Genomic DNA, 19,962 nt, shown 5'->3' with positions numbered 1-19,962 from the left:
GTAGAGGAGGACAGGTACAGGTAGAGGAGGACAGGGCCAAGGACAAGAGTGGACGTCCTCCCTGGGGATGGGCAGAGACAGCATGTGTTCGGGAGGGCCTACCAACATATCCTGGGGTGAGGCTGAGTGTGGCTGGCCACTCACACCAGCAAGCAGTCACAACATGTAGGGGGAGGTGGGGAACCCCAGACTGACACGACCACCCACACCAGACCCACTGTGCTGTGCTGTGCTGACCACGACAGACTGGAGTGCTCTCTGCATCTTCCAGGAACACAATATGACTAATATCATACAACAGTAAGGACAGGGCCAAGCAGAAACACAACATGGGCAGGGGTGTGAAGTAATACGATACAGACGGTCAAGCAGGAACACAATAAGGCCAGGGTCATTCAGTAACACAATAAGGCCAGGGTCATTCAGTAACACAATATGGCCAGGGTCATTCAGTAACACAATATGGCCAGGGTCATTCAGTAACACAATATGGGCAGGGGCAATCAGTAACACAATAGGGCAGGGTCTTTCGGTAACACAATATGGCCAGGGGCAATGAGGGCCACAACATAGATATATGGTCATACAATAACAACACAGACTGGATCGTGAACTGAAAATCAAGTAAATTTGGAATGAAAATGCAGGACCATCTCGATCCTGAGTGTGAGGAAGTGACGTGGCCAAGTGCTGGGTGCAGCACCACGAGACATCTGGCGTGGTGTACGGACGGGAGGGAGAGAACGAGCTGGGAGGGCGACAGTTGTCAGAAATACTCTGTGTTATGGACCACATGTTAAGGTCTGTATACGGGACCAGACAACATGTGTGGAGCTCACTTCACTTGTCTGAAGCGTCCGACTTTTACCAGAAGTGTCAGCAGCAGGAGACACGTGAGGGGAGGATGTACCTAGCCACACCCTCCACCACCACAGTGTACCTACCTACACCCTCCACCACCACAGTGTACCTAGCCACACCCTCCACTACCACACAACAGTGGCCAGTACTCACCCCGACGGTTGGTGAAGAGGTCATTATAGCCGTCCACTACGGACTCCAGGAAGCTGCCCATCTTGCTCCTCACTGCAACACAAGACATAAAACTCATTACTTCACTTCCTCATCTCCTCACTGCAACACAAGACATAAAACTCATTACTTCTCTTCCTCATCTCCTCACTGCAACACAAGACATAAAACTCATTACTTCACTTCCTCATCTCCTCACTGCAACACAAGACATAAAACTCATTACTTCACTTCCTCATCTCCTCACTGCAACACAAGACATAAAACTCATTACTTCACTTCCTCATCCTCACTGCAACACAAGACATAAAACTCATTACTTCTCTTCCTCATCTCCTCACTGCAACACAAGACATAAAACTCATTACTTCACTTCCTCATCTCCTCACTGCAACACAAGACATAAAACTCATTACTTCACTTCCTCATCTCCTCACTGCAACACAAGACATAAAACTCATTACTTCTCTTCCTCATCTCCTCACTGCAACACAAGACATAAAACTCATTACTTCACTTCCTCATCTCCTCACTGCAACACAAGACATAAAACTCATTACTTCACTTCCTCATCTCCTCACTGCAACACAAGACATAAAACTCATTACTTCTCTTCCTCATCTCCTCACTGCAACACAAGACATAACCTCATTACATCTTTATCTCATCATATGCCACTCAGGTAAATAACAAAATACAGGTGTCATAGGAATATTTAATACACAACACTTTATCAAAATCATAAATATATTTTCTCCATTGATCAACAACGAAGTTGAATAATCAACATAGTTCTTGCTCTCATACACGTTCCCCACTTAATGACTTGACCCCGAGAGCACATCAATACCACCTTCACGGGTCAGGTCAAAGGTTACACCATTCAACACGACTCACAGCCTCATGCACATGCTAATACAGGAGGATCATCATATTATCACATCTCATTACAGCTCACTGGAGGTATAACCTGGCTAGGGCAGAACACGGATATAACCTGGCTAGGGCAGATCACAGGAGTATACACTGGCCTGGGCTAACCATAAGGGTATAACCTGGCTGGGGAAGACCACAGGGGTATAACCCGGCAAGGGCAGACCACAGGGGTCTAACCTGGCTAGGGAAGACCACAGGGGTATAACTTGGCTAGGGCTAACCATAATAGTATAACCTGGTCTGGGAAGACCAGAGGGGTATAACCTGGCTAGAACGATGCAGATGGGCGAGTATGAGCAGTGTGGGTGGCTGACACAAGGGTCAGTATGAGCAGTGTGAGTGGCTGACACAAGGGTCAGTATGAGCAGTGTGGGTGGCTGACACAAGGGTCAGTATGAGCAGTGTGGGTGGGTGATACAAGGGTCAGTATGAGCAGTGTGGGTGGCTGTACAAGGGTCAGTATGAGCAGTGTGGGTGGCTGATACAAGGGTCAGTATGAGCAGTGTGGGTGGCTGACACAAGGGTCAGTATGAGCAGTGTGGGTGGCTGTACAAGGGTCAGTATGAGCAGTGTGGGTGGGTGATACAAGGGTCAGTATGAGCAGTGTGGGTGGGTGATACAAGGGTCAGTATGAGCAGTGTGGGTGGCTGACACAAGGGTCAGTATGAGCAGTGTGGGTGGGTGATACAAGGGTCAGTATGAGCAGTGTGGGTGGCTGACACAAGGGTCAGTATGAGCAGTGTGGGTGGCTGTACAAGGGTCAGTATGAGCAGTGTGGGTGGCTGATACAAGGGTCACTATGAGCAGTGTGGGTGGGTGATACAAGGGTCAGTATGAGCAGTGTGGGTGGCTGACACAAGGGTCAGTATGAGCAGTGTGGGTGGCTGATACAAGGGTCAGTATGAGCAGTGTGGGTGGCTGATACAAGGTTCAGTATGAGCAGTGTGGGCGGCTGACACAAGGGTCAGTATGAGCAGTGTGGGTGGGTGATACAAGGTTCAGTATGAGCAGTGTGGGCGGCTGACACAAGGGTCAGTGTGAGCAGTGTGGGTGGCTGACACAAGGGTCAGTATGAGCAGTGTGGGTGGCTGACACAAGGGTCAGTATGAGCAGTGTGGGAGGGTGATACAAGAGTCAGTATGAGCAGTGTGGGTGGCTGATACAAGGGTCAGTGTGAGCAGTGTGGGTGGCCGACACAAGGGTCAGTGTGAGCAGTGTGGGTGGCTGATACAAGGGTCAGTATGAGCAGTGTGGGTGGGTGATACAAGGTTCAGTATGAGCAGTGTGGGTGGGTGACACAAGGGTCAGTGTGAGCAGTGTGGGTGGGAGGTCATAAGGGTGACCCACAGTGTCAGGTAAGCAGGTACAATCAATAGAGCGGAGCCGGACGGCTGGTGGGCCGGCCTGACGCTGCTGACACCGCTGGCCGCGCGACCCTGGTCGACCACTCCCAGCCCAGCCCAGCCCGCGAATGTCCATGTCTGGGTACATACGTGCGTGCATGCGTATGCCTCTGTACGCCCGCGCGCATACACGCCCTTGTGCGTACATGCATGCGCGTGTTTATAAATACACGAGTCGTACACTGAAGGAGCTCCATCACTGAAACTTTAAACTGCATACGATCAACATTCACAATGTTATCATTCACGTTATACTAATGATCCACAAATCTGATGGTACCAGGGTAATGCTTCACATCCTCGGCCACGCCTTCTCCCGGAGCATCCTGTCACCTCTGCTCGCCCCTCCATTATATACTCTTTCCTGTTCACGTCAAACTAATTAAGAAACACGAACGATGTTATCAGATTGCCTCTTGCTCTTCTCTCTTCCACAGTGGGAGGAATTTCCGGCTTCCAGTTTCTTAAGTGTAGCTAAGTCAGCTGTCTTACTTCTGATGCCATTCTAGTTGAATTCCTCTCAGTCTTCTCTATTATATCTTCCTGCTTCTTTAACTCAAGTGACAAAACTGTTATCATCATTATCATAACTACACCAGGTGTCATCATCATCAAAACTATACCAAGTGTAATCATCACCATAAACCCAGGTGTAGCATGTTCTTCTATCATCATAACTACACCAGGTGTACCATTACCATGTTCTCGCACCATCACCATAACTAAACTAGGTGTAGCAAGTTCTCGTATCATCACCATAACTACACCAGGTGTAGCATGTTCACGTGTCATCATCATCATCATAACTACACCAGGTGTAGCATGTTCACGTGTCATCATCATCATCATAACTACACCAGGTGCAGCATGTTCCCGTGTCATCATCATCATAACTACACCAGGTGCAGCATGTTCCCGTGTCATCATCATCATAACTACACCAGGTGCAGCATGTTCCCGTGTCATCATCATCATCATAACTACACCAGGTGCAGCATGTTCCCGTGTCATCATCATCATAACTACACCAGGTGCAGCATGTTCCCGTGTCATCATCATCATCATAACTACACCAGGTGCAGCATGTTCCCGTGTCATCATCATCATCATAACTACACCAGGTGTAGCATGTTCACGTGTCATCATCATCATCATAACTACACCAGGTGCAGCATGTTCCCGTGTCATCATCATCATAACTACACCAGGTGCAGCATGTTCCCGTGTCATCATCATCATCATAACTACACCAGGTGCAGCATGTTCCCGTGTCATCATCATCATAACTACACCAGGTGTAGCATGTTCACGTGTCATCATCATCATCATAACTACACCAGGTGCAGCATGTTCCCGTGTCATCATCATCATAACTACACCAGGTGCAGCATGTTCCCGTGTCATCATCATCATAACTACACCAGGTGTAGCATGTTCCCGTGTCATCATCATCATCATAACTACACCAGGTGCAGCATGTTCCCGTGTCATCATCATCATAACTACACCAGGTGTAGCATGTTCACGTGTCATCATCATCATCATAACTACACCAGGTGCAGCATGTTCCCGTGTCATCATCATCATAACTACACCAGGTGCAGCATGTTCCCGTGTCATCATCATCATCATAACTACACCAGGTGTAGCATGTTCACGTGTCATCATCATCATCATAACTACACCAGGTGCAGCATGTTCCCGTGTCATCATCATCATAACTACACCAGGTGCAGCATGTTCCCGTGTCATCATCATCATCATCATAACTACACCAGGACTTCTCTAAGAAAAGATCCTTGGTGTTACCCAAGACGTCCTTCCAGAGGTTCCTGCAGCCCAAGGTGAAGCCACTTTCAACTGCAGGAAAATGTGGTCTTCTTTGGATTTTTTTTTTTTTTTCTTGACGCGACTCTGCACTGCTAATGATACAGTCCCGCTAAATCTGACTTTTCACTCGCTGTGTAACCTAAAGCATGCGACAGCCGGTAACACTTATTCTTGTTTTGGTCTACTATACGTTGTGATGAAGATGTTGCCAATCATTTTCTTTCAATGCAATACTTATGTCAGTCAGCAGACGACAGTTCGTCTCCTGAACAGTTCCCCAGCGTTGAGCTCAGGCCACAGGTTAGGCAGCATGACTCACAAACTCACAAGTTCCTTCACATCGAGACTCCTGTACTTCATTTCCAGCTGGATAATAGCACAACCAGGACCTTTCACTGTGTCCTACCCTCATCATCAATCTCCACTAAGCTGAGGTGAACCGCATCAACCATGTACCACACCGTCAGCTTGAGAGGTTGTGTGGGTCATCAACCATGTACCACACCGTCAGCTTGAGAGGTTGTGTGGGTCATCGACCATGTACCACACCGTCAGCTTGAGAGGTTGTGTGGGTCATCAACCATGTACCACACCATCAGCTTGAGAGGTTGTGTGGGTCATCAACCATGTACCACACCGTCAGCTTGAGAGGTTGTGTGGGTCATCAACCATGTACCACACCGTCAGCTTGAGAGGTTGTGTGGGTCATCAACCATGTACCACACCGTCAGCTTGAGAGGTTGTGTGGGTCATCAACCATGTACCACACCGTCAGCTTGAGAGGTTGTGTGGGTCATCAACCATGTACCACACCGTCAGCTTGAGAGGTTGTGTGGGTCATCAACCATGTACCACACCGTCAGCTTGAGAGGTTGTGTGGGTCATCGACCATGTACCACACCGTCAGCTTGAGAGGTTGTGTGGGTCATCAACCATGTACCACACCGTCAGCTTGAGAGGTTGTGTGGGTCATCAACCATGTACCACACCGTCAGCTTGAGAGGTTGTGTGGGTCATCTTGTAAATTCAAGCAATTCTCCTCATTTCTTACTCTCCTCATGACCTTGGCCATACAGCAAGTTATTTACATTGACCAAGAAAACTGGTATTGTGTGTGTGTGTGTGTGTGTGTGTGTGTGTGTGTGTGTGTGTGTGTGTGTGTGTGTGTGTGTGTGTGTGTGCACTCACTTCAGCGTGCTCTCTCAAGCGTCCATGTGTCAACATTAGGGACATTCATTCATCTAGTCTGGCAAAGATTATATCTTACACAACTCAACATACAACGCTGGCCCGCCCGCCCCCCGCCTCCACGATATCTCCAGGCAGCTGCCAGCACCTGATGCCCCACCACATCATCCATTATATTTTTACTCTACACACGAAAGACTTGAGCATATATTATGTAGTACCTTATGAGACTACGCACTGCCACCCTCACCCTCCCACGCCCTTCATATCGACCGTCCGGTAATACAAGGTGATGATGTATTTATATAATCTGAATTGTCTTCATTCACTGATTTTTGCTGTATTTTATGTCTGATTTACATCAGTTAATAACTAATAAGTTTAACAACAGTGTATCAGCGGGAGCCTACACTTTCACCAGTGGCCACCAGTATATCACGAAGACCTACACCCACACCAGTGCCCACCAGTGTATAAACCAGGACCTACACCAACACCAGGGGCTACCAGTGTATCACGAAGACCTACACCCACACCAGTGCCCACCAGTGTATAAACCAGGACCTGCACCCACACCAGGGGCTACCAGTGTATCACCAGGACCTACACCCACACCAGGGGCTACCAGTGTATCACCAGGACCTACACCCACACCAGTGCCCACCAGTGTATAAACCAGGACCTACACCCACACCAGGGGCTACCAGTGTATCACGAAGACCTACACCCACACCAGTGCACACCAGTGTATAAACCAGGACCTGCACCCACACCAGGGGCTACCAGTGTATCACCAGGACCTACACCCACACCAGGGGCTACCAGTGTATCACCAGGACCTACACCCACACCAGGGGCTACCAGTGTATCACCAGGACCTACACCCACACCAGGGGCTACCAGTGTATCACCAGGACCTACACCCACACCAGGGGCTACCAGTGTATCACCAGGACCTGCACCCACACCAGGGGCTACCAGTGTATCACCAGGACCTACACCCACACCAGGGGCTACCAGTGTATCACCAGGACCTACACCCACACCAGGGGCTACCAGTGTATCACCAGGACCTACACCCACACCAGGGGCTACCAGTGTATCACCAGGACCTACACCCACACCAGGGGCTACCAGTGTATCACCAGGACCTACACCCACACCAGGGGCTACCAGTGTATCACCAGGACCTACACCCACACCAGTGCCCACCAGTGTATAAACCAGGACCTACACCCACACCAGGGGCTACCAGTGTATCACCAGGACCTACACCCACACCAGGGGCTACCAGTGTATCACCAGGACCTACACCCACACCAGGGGCTACCAGTGTATCACCAGGACCTACACCCACACCAGGGGCTACCAGTGTATCACCAGGACCTACACCCACACCAGGGGCTACCAGTGTATCACCAGGACCTGCACCCACACCAGGGGCTACCAGTGTATCACCAGGACCTACACCCACACCAGGGGCTACCAGTGTATCACCAGGACCTGCACCCACACCAGGGGCTACCAGTGTATCACCAGGACCTACACCCACACCAGGGGCTACCAGTGTATCACCAGGACCTACACCCACACCAGGGGCTACCAGTGTATCACCAGGACCTACACCCACACCAGGGGCTACCAGTGTATCACCAGGACCTACACCCACACCAGGGGCTACCAGTGTATCACCAGGACCTACACCCACACCAGGGGCTACCAGTATATCACGAAGACCTACACCCACACCAGTGCCCACCAGTGTATAAACCAGGACCTACACCCACACCAGGGGCTACCAGTGTATCACCAGGACCTACACCCACACCAGTGGCTACCAGTGTATCACCAGGACCTACACCCACACCAGGGGCTACCAGTGTATCACCAGGACCTACACCCACACCTGAGGACAAGAACCTGTGGTCAGGTATACGTCATCAACACACCGGGACGTTGACACACGTGAAGGTCAACGTGTCTCCTCTGTTCCGCCAGGCTGTAGGATGACGCGGCCAGTACGCCAGTGTACGTACTTACCCAAACCACCTTCCAATATATCTCCAGCACACACTTTATCATCCACTACAAAGGTTTGGGTTCCATGTATTTATAAGGTTTTTACTTTGAAGCTATTGTATCTTTCGATACCAGCGATAATACATATGTATCTTTCCCGCCAGAGAGAGAGAGAGAGAGAGAGAGAGAGAGAGTGTGTGTGTGTGTGTGTGTGTGTATATATGTGTGTGTGTGTGTGTGTGTGTGTGTGTGTGTGTGTGTGTGTGTGTATGTGTGTGTGTGTGTGTGTGTGTGTGTGTGTGTGTGTACTAGCCTAAATGTATATACATATGACCCAGATTGTGCCTGAGGCTTGGGTAGAGGCCAGTCCTCATGAACATATTTCTTGACTCACATTACACTTGTCCACTTCAGCCACCGTCACAAGTGATCAACCATCCTCGTAAGCTTACATGTGAAGGTTTCAGTCAGGATTTCCTCCGCTTATATTTCAGGATATTCTTGGCCAGAATATTTCAGGATATTCTTGGCCAGAATATCTAAGCTTCCTCCATCCTTCCTGCCGGGGCTCTCAAATATTGCTTTTCCGTGTCTTAATGCTTTCCTGCCACAGATGCTTGCATGGCTTTCTCTTCCACTCTGGGATTTTAGTCCAAAATATTTTCTTTAAAACCTTCCATCTGTTGCCATACAGAAGCCACAAACACCTTCTCTTGTTTCTTAACCAGTTCAACTTCTGTCTCCGACATACAAATGCCTAATTCAACATTTGCTGTGCCTTTGTATTGTCTCCACACTATTCATTTCTGATCAGGTGACCAAACAACACAGCAGGTTTTAACTTTCTCCCTCACACAGTGAGGATTATCATCACCACACTACACATTATCTGCATCAGTAATATAATATTTTCTATCTTTTATCTAAAGTCCATTTTCCTCATGATGATGACCCCCGCACCTCTGACATCCACATACCTCACTATCAACCTCCTTCCCGGCTGCCCTTGTAAGGCCTCCTCATACTCATGCCATCACTGATTTATTCAAACTTTCAATCATGTTATTTCCAACAGGTTTTCTTTTATCTATTTTGACATTATAACAAGTGGTTTTTTTTGCATGTTCTTCTTGTTCTTCACGTCCAATCATTTCACAGACTCTCGTGTGACCTCTGAATATATAATATATTTAAATATATATATATATATATATATATATATATATATATATATATATATATATATATATATATATATATTTTTTTTTTTTTTTATTATACTTTGTCGCTGTCTCCCGCGTTTGCGAGGTAGCGCAAGGAAACAGACAAAAGAAATGCCCCCCCCCCCATACACATGTATATACATACGTCCACACACGCAAATATACATACCTACACAGCTTTCCATGGTTTACCCCAGACGCTTCACATGCCTTGATTCAATCTACTGACAGCACGTCAACCCCGGTATACCACATCGCTCCAATCACTCTATTCCTTGCCCTCCTTTCACCCTCCTGCATGTTCAGGCCCCGATCACACAAAATCTTTTTCACTCCATCCTTCCACCTCCAATTTGGTCTCCTTCTTCTCCTCGTTCCCTCCACCTCCGACACATATATCCTCTTGGTCAATCTTTCCTCACTCATTCTCTCCATGTGCCCAAACCACTTCAAAACACGAATAAAGTGAATATGAACGCGCACTTTCATAGAACATACAAACCTCCAGGGTTCGATCCTAGCTCTTGGAGGTTTGTATGTTATATATATATATATATATATATATATATATATATATATATATATATATATATATATATGAAATTATGTTACGACTTCTACTATCCTGGCAGGGGCGCCAATTCTTATGTTACGAACCCCTACTGGGAAGGACCGTAAATCATATTCATTGTGCACACGGGATGACGCTATCTTAACGTTATGGGATGAAAACAAACACCAGGGGTTAAATCAACAATAGATAAAAGAAATAAAAATACAAGATAACAAAGCACATTAATCGGGTACAAACACTTTCGTTAACACTTAACATTCAACACTCCACATTCTACATTCCAGGTAAGATTTCAAACGGGAGATCTCTTTCCTTTATGACAAGTTGACTATAAAAGCATGATACAAAACACTTCTTCGTTGGGCAATTCTATGAGAAGTTATGATGCATCGTTACACTCAGACCTGACGTGACACAGTATAACATCTTACAATCTTGGGCAGCGGTGGCTACGGGGCTCGAGACAAGGAAAGCCTACATTACCTTGCTGGGCACGGGTCTGCTGAAGGAATTGGCTCCCAGACGATCGTCTGAGCCTTTTACCTGAAGGAACAGCATGACAGGAACAGCTAGCCACGCCTTGACCCGTCACCTATGGTTACGATAGGTCGGAGTGACCATAACTGCCCTTGACTGGTCAAAAGACTGATAGTCACGCCCTCATCCCGACGTAGTAGGCTGAAGGAGGCCTAAGGTCCGGCCCTCATTCTGTCTAATGGTCCAGCCCTGCATCTCTGATGACACAACCAGGATGGGTGGGCGAACTTTCCCAGGCATGACCTCGTGGCTGACCCCGGGTCACTTGACCACGGGGCCTGAGAAGTGATTAGCTGTCGCTTGTGACATGAACCAAGACTCCCCGCCACCTGACTTGAGGTGTGTGAGTTGACAGGTACACGTGGGACCTCCCAGGTCACCACGCGGCTTACCTGAGCATACAAATCATCTATCAATAACACAACGAACTCGCAGGGTCGTGATAACGAACGCACAGGTTCGTAACAATACACACACACACACACACACACACACACACACACACACTTCCCTTTACTACAACTCTGAATTCTCCCTCTCTCTCTGTTCGCAACACATTAGTCCATCTTACCATGTTAATTTTCAAGTTTCGTCTCGCTACTTTCTCCAACACAATCCTGTCTTCTACCATGTCAAACACCTGAGCAAAGACCAGCAGTAAGTGTTCTGTGCAGCCTCACATCAGAGCTTGCGTGCATGTTTTTGTCTTGGGCCAAAATAATTGAGTTAGTGTACTTTTACCTGCCATGGTTCATGTTGGTCTTGTTCATATATAAGTGATCGTGATTAAATACCCCTCATCATGATCTTTCTTCTTCCAAGGGACTTTATACAAGTCAGGTCAAAACGTATCAGTTTATCCCCTGGTGTACAATGCTCGTCCCTTCCTTCCCGTAGTGGTGATATGTTGGCCAGTTTGAGAAGATCAATCGTGTTGTTCTCACCTGCAGTCTGTCCAGTCAACAGAGGTAATGTCTGTTAGTACTGTTGAGGAAAACGGAATCCCGTCTGGTCCTGGCGGTGAGTTCCCTTTAACTGGTCACCTGTTTACACCACGTCGCTTTCTGTTATCTCACTTTCTTAACAAGTATATATTCATGGAGGTCACTTTCTATATGAACAAGTATATATCCCTGGAGGTCACTTTCTATATGAACAAGTATATATCCCTGGAGGTACTTTCTTTATGAACAAGTATATATCCCTGGGGGTCACTTTCTATATGAACAAGTATATATCCCTGGGGGTCACTTTCTATATGAACAAGTATATAACCCTGGAGGTACTTTCTTTATGAACAAGTATATAACCCTGGAGGTCACTTTCTATATGAACAAGTATATATCCCTGGGGGTCACTTTCTATATGAACAAGTATATATCCCTGGAGGTCACTTTCTATATGAACAAGTATATAACCCTGGGGGTCACTTTCCTGTTTCTTTCGTATTCCCAAACAAAACTGGTCTTCAACTTTCTGTTCTTTGCTTTGTTCACGTTTTAGATTAACAGTTCCACATGATTTATTCTCAGTTCTCCAGTGTGGGATTCCAACATTTCTTTGTTGCCAGTAATCATCTACCTCAAATATTTTTCATTTGTAAAATTATAAATAAACACTTCACTTTCCACTGCTTCTAATCCAACCTATGTTTTCCACTGCCTCTAATCCAACCCATGTTTTAAATGTCTTACTCTCCCCCATCCTACAATCCTCTAGCTATTTCCCTCATCCCCATCAAACAATGTTGTTCTATTCAGGTTACCGTCTTGAAAAACCATGTCCCAAATTACAGTTTCATGTAGATAATAAACCACAGTCCACCATATTGTCTTAAGATACATGGTGTACAATGAGCAGTCGTCTGCCTCCCATGACAGTCTTTCAACGCTCTTCATAATATCTATATCATTAGTTATCTGCTACATTCGTACCAGGATCTAAAACGCTGATTGGATTGAGTTCAGCGTCCGTGATGATTGTTATATCAAGAGCAATAATGTATATGACGAGCGGTATATATCAAGAATGCTATATGTGAAGAATGTTATATATCAAAAATACTTAATATAATGCTGTCTATTAAGACTGCTATATATGAAGAATGACGTATATCAAGAATACTATATGTAACGAACGTTACACATTAAGAATGTTGTATGTAATCAATGTTACACATTAAGAATGTTGCATGTAATCAATGTTACACATTAAGAATGTTGCATGTAATCAATGTTACACATTAAGAATGTTGTATGTAATCAATGTTACACATTAAGAATGTTGTATGTAATCAATGTTACACATTAAGAATGTTGTATGTAATCAATGTTACACATTAAGAATGTTGTATGTAATCAATGTTACACATTAAGAATGTTGCATGTAATCAATGTTACACATTAAGAATGTTGTATGTAATCAATGTTACACATTAAGAATGTTGTACGTAATCAATGTTACACATTAAGAATGTTGTATGTAATCAATGATACACATTAAGAATGTTGTATGTAATCAATGTTACACATTAATAATGTTGTATGTAATCAATGTTACACATTAAGAATGTTGTATGTAATCAATGTTACACATTAATAATGTTGTATGTAATCAATGTTACACATTAAGAATGTTGTATGTAATCAATATCACACATTATGAATGTTGTATGTAATCAATGTTACACATTAATAATGTTGTATGTAATCAATGTTACACATTAATAATGTATGTAATCAATGTTACACATTAAGAATGTTGTATGTAATCAATGTTACACATTAATAATGTTGTATGTAATCAATATCACACATTATGAATGTTGTATGTAATCAATGTTACACATTAATAATGTTGTATGTAATCAATATCACACATTATGAATGTTGTATGTAATCAATGTTACACATTAATAATGTTGTATGTAATCAATGTTACACATTAATAATGTTGTATGTAATCAATGTTACACATTAAGAATGTTGTATGTAATCAATGTTACACATTAATAATGTTGTATCACTTGAACAAAAGTACTTAATGTTATATTTCCGGTTCGCTTTTACGAGGTCGACATTCTGAAACAGGTTTGTTATGTATTTGGATGTTTCCTCTCACGTGTTGATCTTACACATGTACCTACGTCCATAACCCCATCCCTGGTCTTCTTAGCCCAGAAAACATGACTTCAAGTCACCTGGTTTATCAATGTTTTCAGTGTCTCTTTAACATGTTAAAATGTTCATTCATTTGTTTTAGGTCAGTGTGACGTAATGTGTCACTATGTTTATTGTACAGTTGGCTGGCAAGTTCAGAGAGTCTTTAGTCACTCGTCTTTATTAACTGTTTTCCTTTATATTTCCTGTGTACATCCGCTACCACCGTACCACCTCTTGTTTCCTTTCGACTTAACCCACTTGTCAGGTTCCATATTCCTCCCAGTCTGGTTTACTCTCAGTAAACCATGTTTCCCGTATGTTAGCAAGAATTACATGATCTTAAATGTACTCATTAAAGTAATCAAGTCTGCAGTCGTCAGGTTCGGAGCAGTGTGGATCTATAACCTGCCAGGGTTTGCCTATCTAACCACAGTTCTGTCTTACTGATGACTTGCTAAGTCATGAGTGGTAACACTGTAGGACACATATATGCTCACGTCTCACAACACTGTGGTCTCTTAAGTCATTTCTAGAAACAGTGACGTAACAAACATATGGCCCGAGTTCACTGTTGTGTACCTGGTAACACGTGGGTATTGATCGATGCTACAATACGTTCAATTATCAAGTAATCTCTTTGGTTTTCATCATTTTCCTACCGTGTTGGCTGCCGTTTGTACCTCCCTACATTATCGAGTGTTCTCCTGGTTCTAAAACAGATACATTATATATAATCCCTGGTTCTCCTTCTGACGCCTACACGTCCCTGCATCCCCCACTACCATCGTCTTAGTGTTGTGTTTCTATCATTTCTAAAAGCTTTACCTACCAGCGAGGCTCCAGTACGGCGTACAGCCATAGTACCTACATCACTCACCAGGTTCGCTATAATGCCATCTCTCACTATGTAGTCTTACGTGGGTATGTGTGGGGTGACGTCCACTCTGCCTCTCGTGCGTATGTGTGGGGTGACGTCCACCCTGCCCCTCGTGCGTATGTGTGGGGTGACGTCCACTCTGCCTCTCGTGCGTATGTGTGGGGTGACGTCCACTCTGCCTCTCGTGCGTATGTGTGGGGTGACGTCCACTCTGCCTCTCGTGCGTATGTGTGGGGTGACGTCCACTCTGCCTCTCGTGCGTATGTGTGGGGTGACGTCCACCCTGCCTCTCGTGCGTATGTGTGGGGTGACGTCCACCCTGCCCCTCGTGCGTATGTGTGGGGTGACGTCCACTCTGCCTCTCGTGCGTATGTGTGGGGTGACGTCCACCCTGCCCCTCGTGCGTATGTGTGGGGTGACGTCCACTCTGCCTCTCGTGCGTATGTGTGGGGTGACGTCCACTCTGCCTCTCGTGCGTATGTGTGGGGTGACGTCCACTCTGCCTCTCGTGCGTATGTGTGGGGTGACGTCCACTCTGCCTCTCGTGCGTATGTGTGGGGTGACGTCGACCCTGCCCCTCGTGCGTATGTGTGGGGTGACGTCCATCCTGCCCCTCGTGCGTATGTGTGGGGTGACGTCCACTCTGCCTCTCGTGCGTATGTGTGGGGTGACGTCCACCCTGCCCCTCGTGCGTATGTGTGGGGTGACGTCCACCCTGCCCCTCGTGCGTATGTGTGGGGTGACGTCCACCCTGTCCCTCGTGCGTATGTGTGGGGTGACGTCCACCCTGTCCCTCGTGCGTATGTGTGGGGTGACGTCCACCCTGCCCCTCGTGCGTATGTGTGGGGTGACGTCCACCCTGCCCCTCGTGCGTATGTGTGGGGTGACGTCCACCCTGCCCCTCGTGCGTATGTGTGGGGTGACGTCCACCCTGTCCCTCGTGCGTATGTGTGGGGTGACGTCCACCCTGTCCCTCGTGCGTATGTGTGGGGTGACGTCCACCCTGCCCCTCGTGCGTATGTGTGGGGTGACGTCCACCCTGCCCCTCGTGCGTATGTGTGGGGTGACGTCCACCCTGCCCCTCGTGCGTATGTGTGGGGTGATGTCCACCCTGCCCCTCGTGCGTATGTGTGGGGTGACGTCCACCCTGTCCCTCGTGCGTATGTGTGGGGTGACGTCCACCCTGCCCCTCGTGCGTATGTGTGGGGTGACGTCCACCCTGCCCCTCGTGCGTATGTGTGGGGTGACGTCCACCCTGCCCCTCATGCGTATGTGTGGGGTGACGTCCACCCTGCCCCTCGTGCGTATGTGTGGGGTGACGTCCACCCTGCCCCTCGTGCGTATGTGTGGGGTGATGTCCACCCTGTCCCCTCGTGCGTATGTGTGGGGTGACGTCCACTCTGCCCCTCGTGCGTATGTGTGGGGTGACGTCGACCCTGCCCCTCGTGCGTATGTGTGGGGTGACGTCCACCCTGTCCCTCGTGCGTATGTGTGGGGTGACGTCCACCCTGCCCCTCGTGCGTATGTGTGGGGTGACGTCCACCCTGCCCCTCGTGCGTATGTGTGGGGTGACGTCCACCCTGCCCCTCGTGCGTATGTGTGGGGTGACGTCCACCCTGCCCCTCGTGCGTATGTGTGGGGTGACGTCCACCCTGCCCCTCGTGGCGTATGTGTGGGGTGACGTCCACCCTGCCCCTCGTGCGTATGTGTGGGGTGACGTCCACCCTGCCCCTCGTGCGTATGTGTGGGGTGACGTCCACCCTGCCCCTCGTGGGTATGTGTGGGGTGACGTCCACCCTGTCCCTCGTGCGTATGTGTGGGGTGACGTCCACCCTGCCCCTCGTGCGTATGTGTGGGGTGATGTCCACCCTGCCCCTCGTGCGTATGTGTGGGGTGACGTCCACTCTGCCCCTCGTGCGTATGTGTGGGGTGATGTCCACCCTGCCCCTCGTGCGTATGTGTGGGGTGACGTCCACCTCTGCCCCTCGTGCGTATGTGTGGGGTGACGTCCACCCTGCCCCTCGTCACGATGACTTCCAGCCAACGTGTTACACAAGCCAGGATCATTACCGTAACACATCTGGCCCGGCATAAGGCTTCCCTCCAGCTCAAGCTTGACACATAATCTTCACCTGTGATTCATAAGCTTCTCATTCATCAGCTTCATCGAGCTTTATATTTTTTTCCCGACTTGATGTGTTTGCCTCCAATTTTACTTCATATATATATATATATATATATATATATATATATATATATATATATATATATATATATATATATATATATATACAATTCATTATCTATTCACAATCACCCAAAACCGATTTCAGTGAAAGTCTTCGTCTTACTCGTGACTTTTGTAAATGCTCCTGCAGGCCAAAGCTGCGTCACTATGAATAGCTAGGAAATGTAGACTGTGTTGTGAGAAGCTGGGAAGGACTTTGCTCTCGATGACAGAGCCTCGCCACTGGTGACTTTTCAGGGACAATCACATTACACAACAAACAAATGACTTATACACTGAGATGTGTCTTGGCTACTCCCAGTCCTGTATCATGTACCAACTGGGTACCAACGAGGCAGTTTGTCCTCGTGCAAGAACACACCAACTCAGGCATCAATGTGGCGGGAGGACGGGACGTCCACATGTACGAAGATGAGGACCTGAGTGAACTTATCGTGTATAGCTAACGAGGTGGAAATAATCAGTGGAGGATTGGAAGCCAAACATACATGAATCAGTCTATGGTTAAACGTATGTATGGTACTACTGTCAACCATTGTAACTGGTAAATCATTCCGTATGTTCACAATCTTGATGAAGAAACAGCACTTCACCTCGTCCGAAGTAAAACGTTTGCCCGCGAGCCTATTTATATCCATTACTACCACTGAAATCCGATGACTCTCTCCTTAAGCGGCTCGCTAGATCGGGATATTGAAAACCTCTCGTGATTCTCAATACCTATATTAGATCATCTCTCCCAACCTTCTCTTATCTGAGTAAAACACATTTAATTCTTATGGTCGGCTCACATAGGGTTTGTTTCTCTGGCCGGGAATCATCTTGGCAGCTCTCTCTCTCTCTCTCTCTCTCTCACTCTCTCTTGTTTTGTGTTACACAAATAATGTTGGTTATGTAACTGTCTGTATCGCCTACTATCCAGTCATTGTAATCATATATCATGTATTCTGATGCATCCTTGACCATGTTCGCTCAACCCTTACCTCCACCCACACCTACATATGTCTCCTTCACCCACACAATCACAGAAATGTTCTGCATATATACGTATGTCTAGACAATGAATATGAAGAAAAAATGACTTGTGTAATCTCGAGCGTGCGAGGCCCGGAAACGCACACACACACACACACACACACACACACACACACACACACACACACACACACACACACACACGGCGTCTCTTCGTTGTATATCAAGTGACTGTTATATTTCTCTCTTGTGTCTCCCCTGACGATGTGATTATTACACGAAAGTGCACTTGGGGACTTATCGAGTTTCATTTTCCCCGTGGACTCATAGAATTATATATATATATATATATATATATATATATATATATATATATATATATATATATATATATATATGAGAGAGAGAGAGGAAGGGGGGGGGGGATGATGGCTGAGCCTGGTGAGCGTTACCAAACAGCGGAAGGTAAGGCTAGAGGGGAAGAGGGAGGGGAGGGGGGGGGGTATCAGATGGTGCCAGGCGAGAGGGAGGAGGGGAGATGCCAGGCCCGGGGTGAGGCACCAGTCAAGTATGTAGATGCAACACTGGCCGAAGATAGCTGCTTACATAGCTGACACTGGCCGAAGATAGCTGCTTACATAGCTGACACTGGCCGAAGATAGCTGCTTACATAGCTGACACTGGCCGAAGATAGCTGCTTACATAGCTGACACTGGCCGAAGATAGCTGCTTATATAGCTGACACTGGCCGAAGATAGCTGCTTACATAGCTGACACTGGCCGAAGATAGCTGCTTACATAGCTGACACTGGCCGAAGATAGCTGCCTACATAGCTGACACTGGCCGAAGATAGCTGCTTACATAGCTGACACTGGCCGAAGATAGCTGCTTACATAGCTGACACTGGGCTAAGGTAGCTACTTACATAGCTGACACTGGCCGAAGATAGCTGCTTACATAGCTGACACTGGGCTAAGATAGCTGCTTACATAGCTGACACTGGCCGAAGATAGCTGCTTACATAGCTGACACTGGGCTAAGATAGCTGGTTATAAGGCATAACACACAGGTAACATGTAGAGGGACGAAACGGTTCATAGGTTGTGGTATATTACGTAATATATGGTCCTTACTGTACCACTGATTATACCATGGGTAGAGAGGTACCTTACACCACTGGTTATACACCATGGGTAGTGAGGTACCTTACACCACTGGCTATATACCATGAGTAGAGAGGTACCTTACACCACTGGTTAAACACCATGGGGAGAGGTACCTTACACCAATGGTTATATACCGTGGCTAGAGAGGCACCTTACTCCACTGGTTATACCACGGGTAGAGAGGTACCTTACACCACTGGTTATGCACCATGGGTAGAGAGGTACCTTACTCCACTGGCTATATACCATGGGTAGAGAGGTGCCTTACACCAATGGTTATGCACCATGGGTAGAGAGGTACCTTACACCACTGGTTATACCATGGGTAAAGAGGTACCTTATTCCACTGGTTATACCATGGGTATAGAGGTACCTTACACCACTGGTCATGCACCATGGGTAGAGAGGTACCTTACTCCACTGGTTATACCATGGGTAGAGAGGTACCTTACACCACTGGTTATATACCATGGGTAGAGAGGTACCTTACACCACTGGTTATACCATGGGTAGAGAGGTACCTTACACCACTGGTTATACCATGGGTAAAGAGGTACTTTAAACCACTGGTTATACCATGGGGAGAGAGGTACCTCACACCACTGGTTATACCAAGGTTGAGGTATCTTACATCATTGGTTATATACCATGGGTTGAGAGGTACCTTACATCACTGGTTATATACCATGGGTAGAGAGGTACCTCACACCATGGTACCCTCTCTAGTCTACCTGTGGTGTGGAATCAACTCACGATCTCTAGGCTACCTGCTGTGCCGATACACCTTTGGTC

The 19,962-nt window shown here is 47.0% G+C and overlaps 1 protein-coding gene across 1 annotated transcript in view; it reads right to left on the bottom strand.

Annotated features, from left to right (window-relative positions):
* Window positions 1–19,962, bottom strand: part of LOC139754425 (very long chain fatty acid elongase AAEL008004) — a 467,896-nt gene that overhangs the window by 354,518 nt on the left and 93,416 nt on the right. Inside the window, exon 2 of the mRNA XM_071671703.1 lies at window positions 1,015–1,086. Within this exon, the coding sequence (XP_071527804.1) occupies window positions 1,015–1,075 (61 nt within the window). The 5' untranslated portion in view covers window positions 1,076–1,086. The remainder of the gene's footprint in view (window positions 1–1,014; window positions 1,087–19,962) is intronic.

The sequence above is a fragment of the Panulirus ornatus genome, chromosome 17, assembly GCF_036320965.1.
Source record: "Panulirus ornatus isolate Po-2019 chromosome 17, ASM3632096v1, whole genome shotgun sequence".
NCBI lineage: Eukaryota > Metazoa > Arthropoda > Malacostraca > Decapoda > Palinuridae > Panulirus > Panulirus ornatus.
The sequence above is the reverse complement of the archived record's forward strand: the minus strand, read 5'-3'. Positions and strand labels throughout refer to the sequence as shown.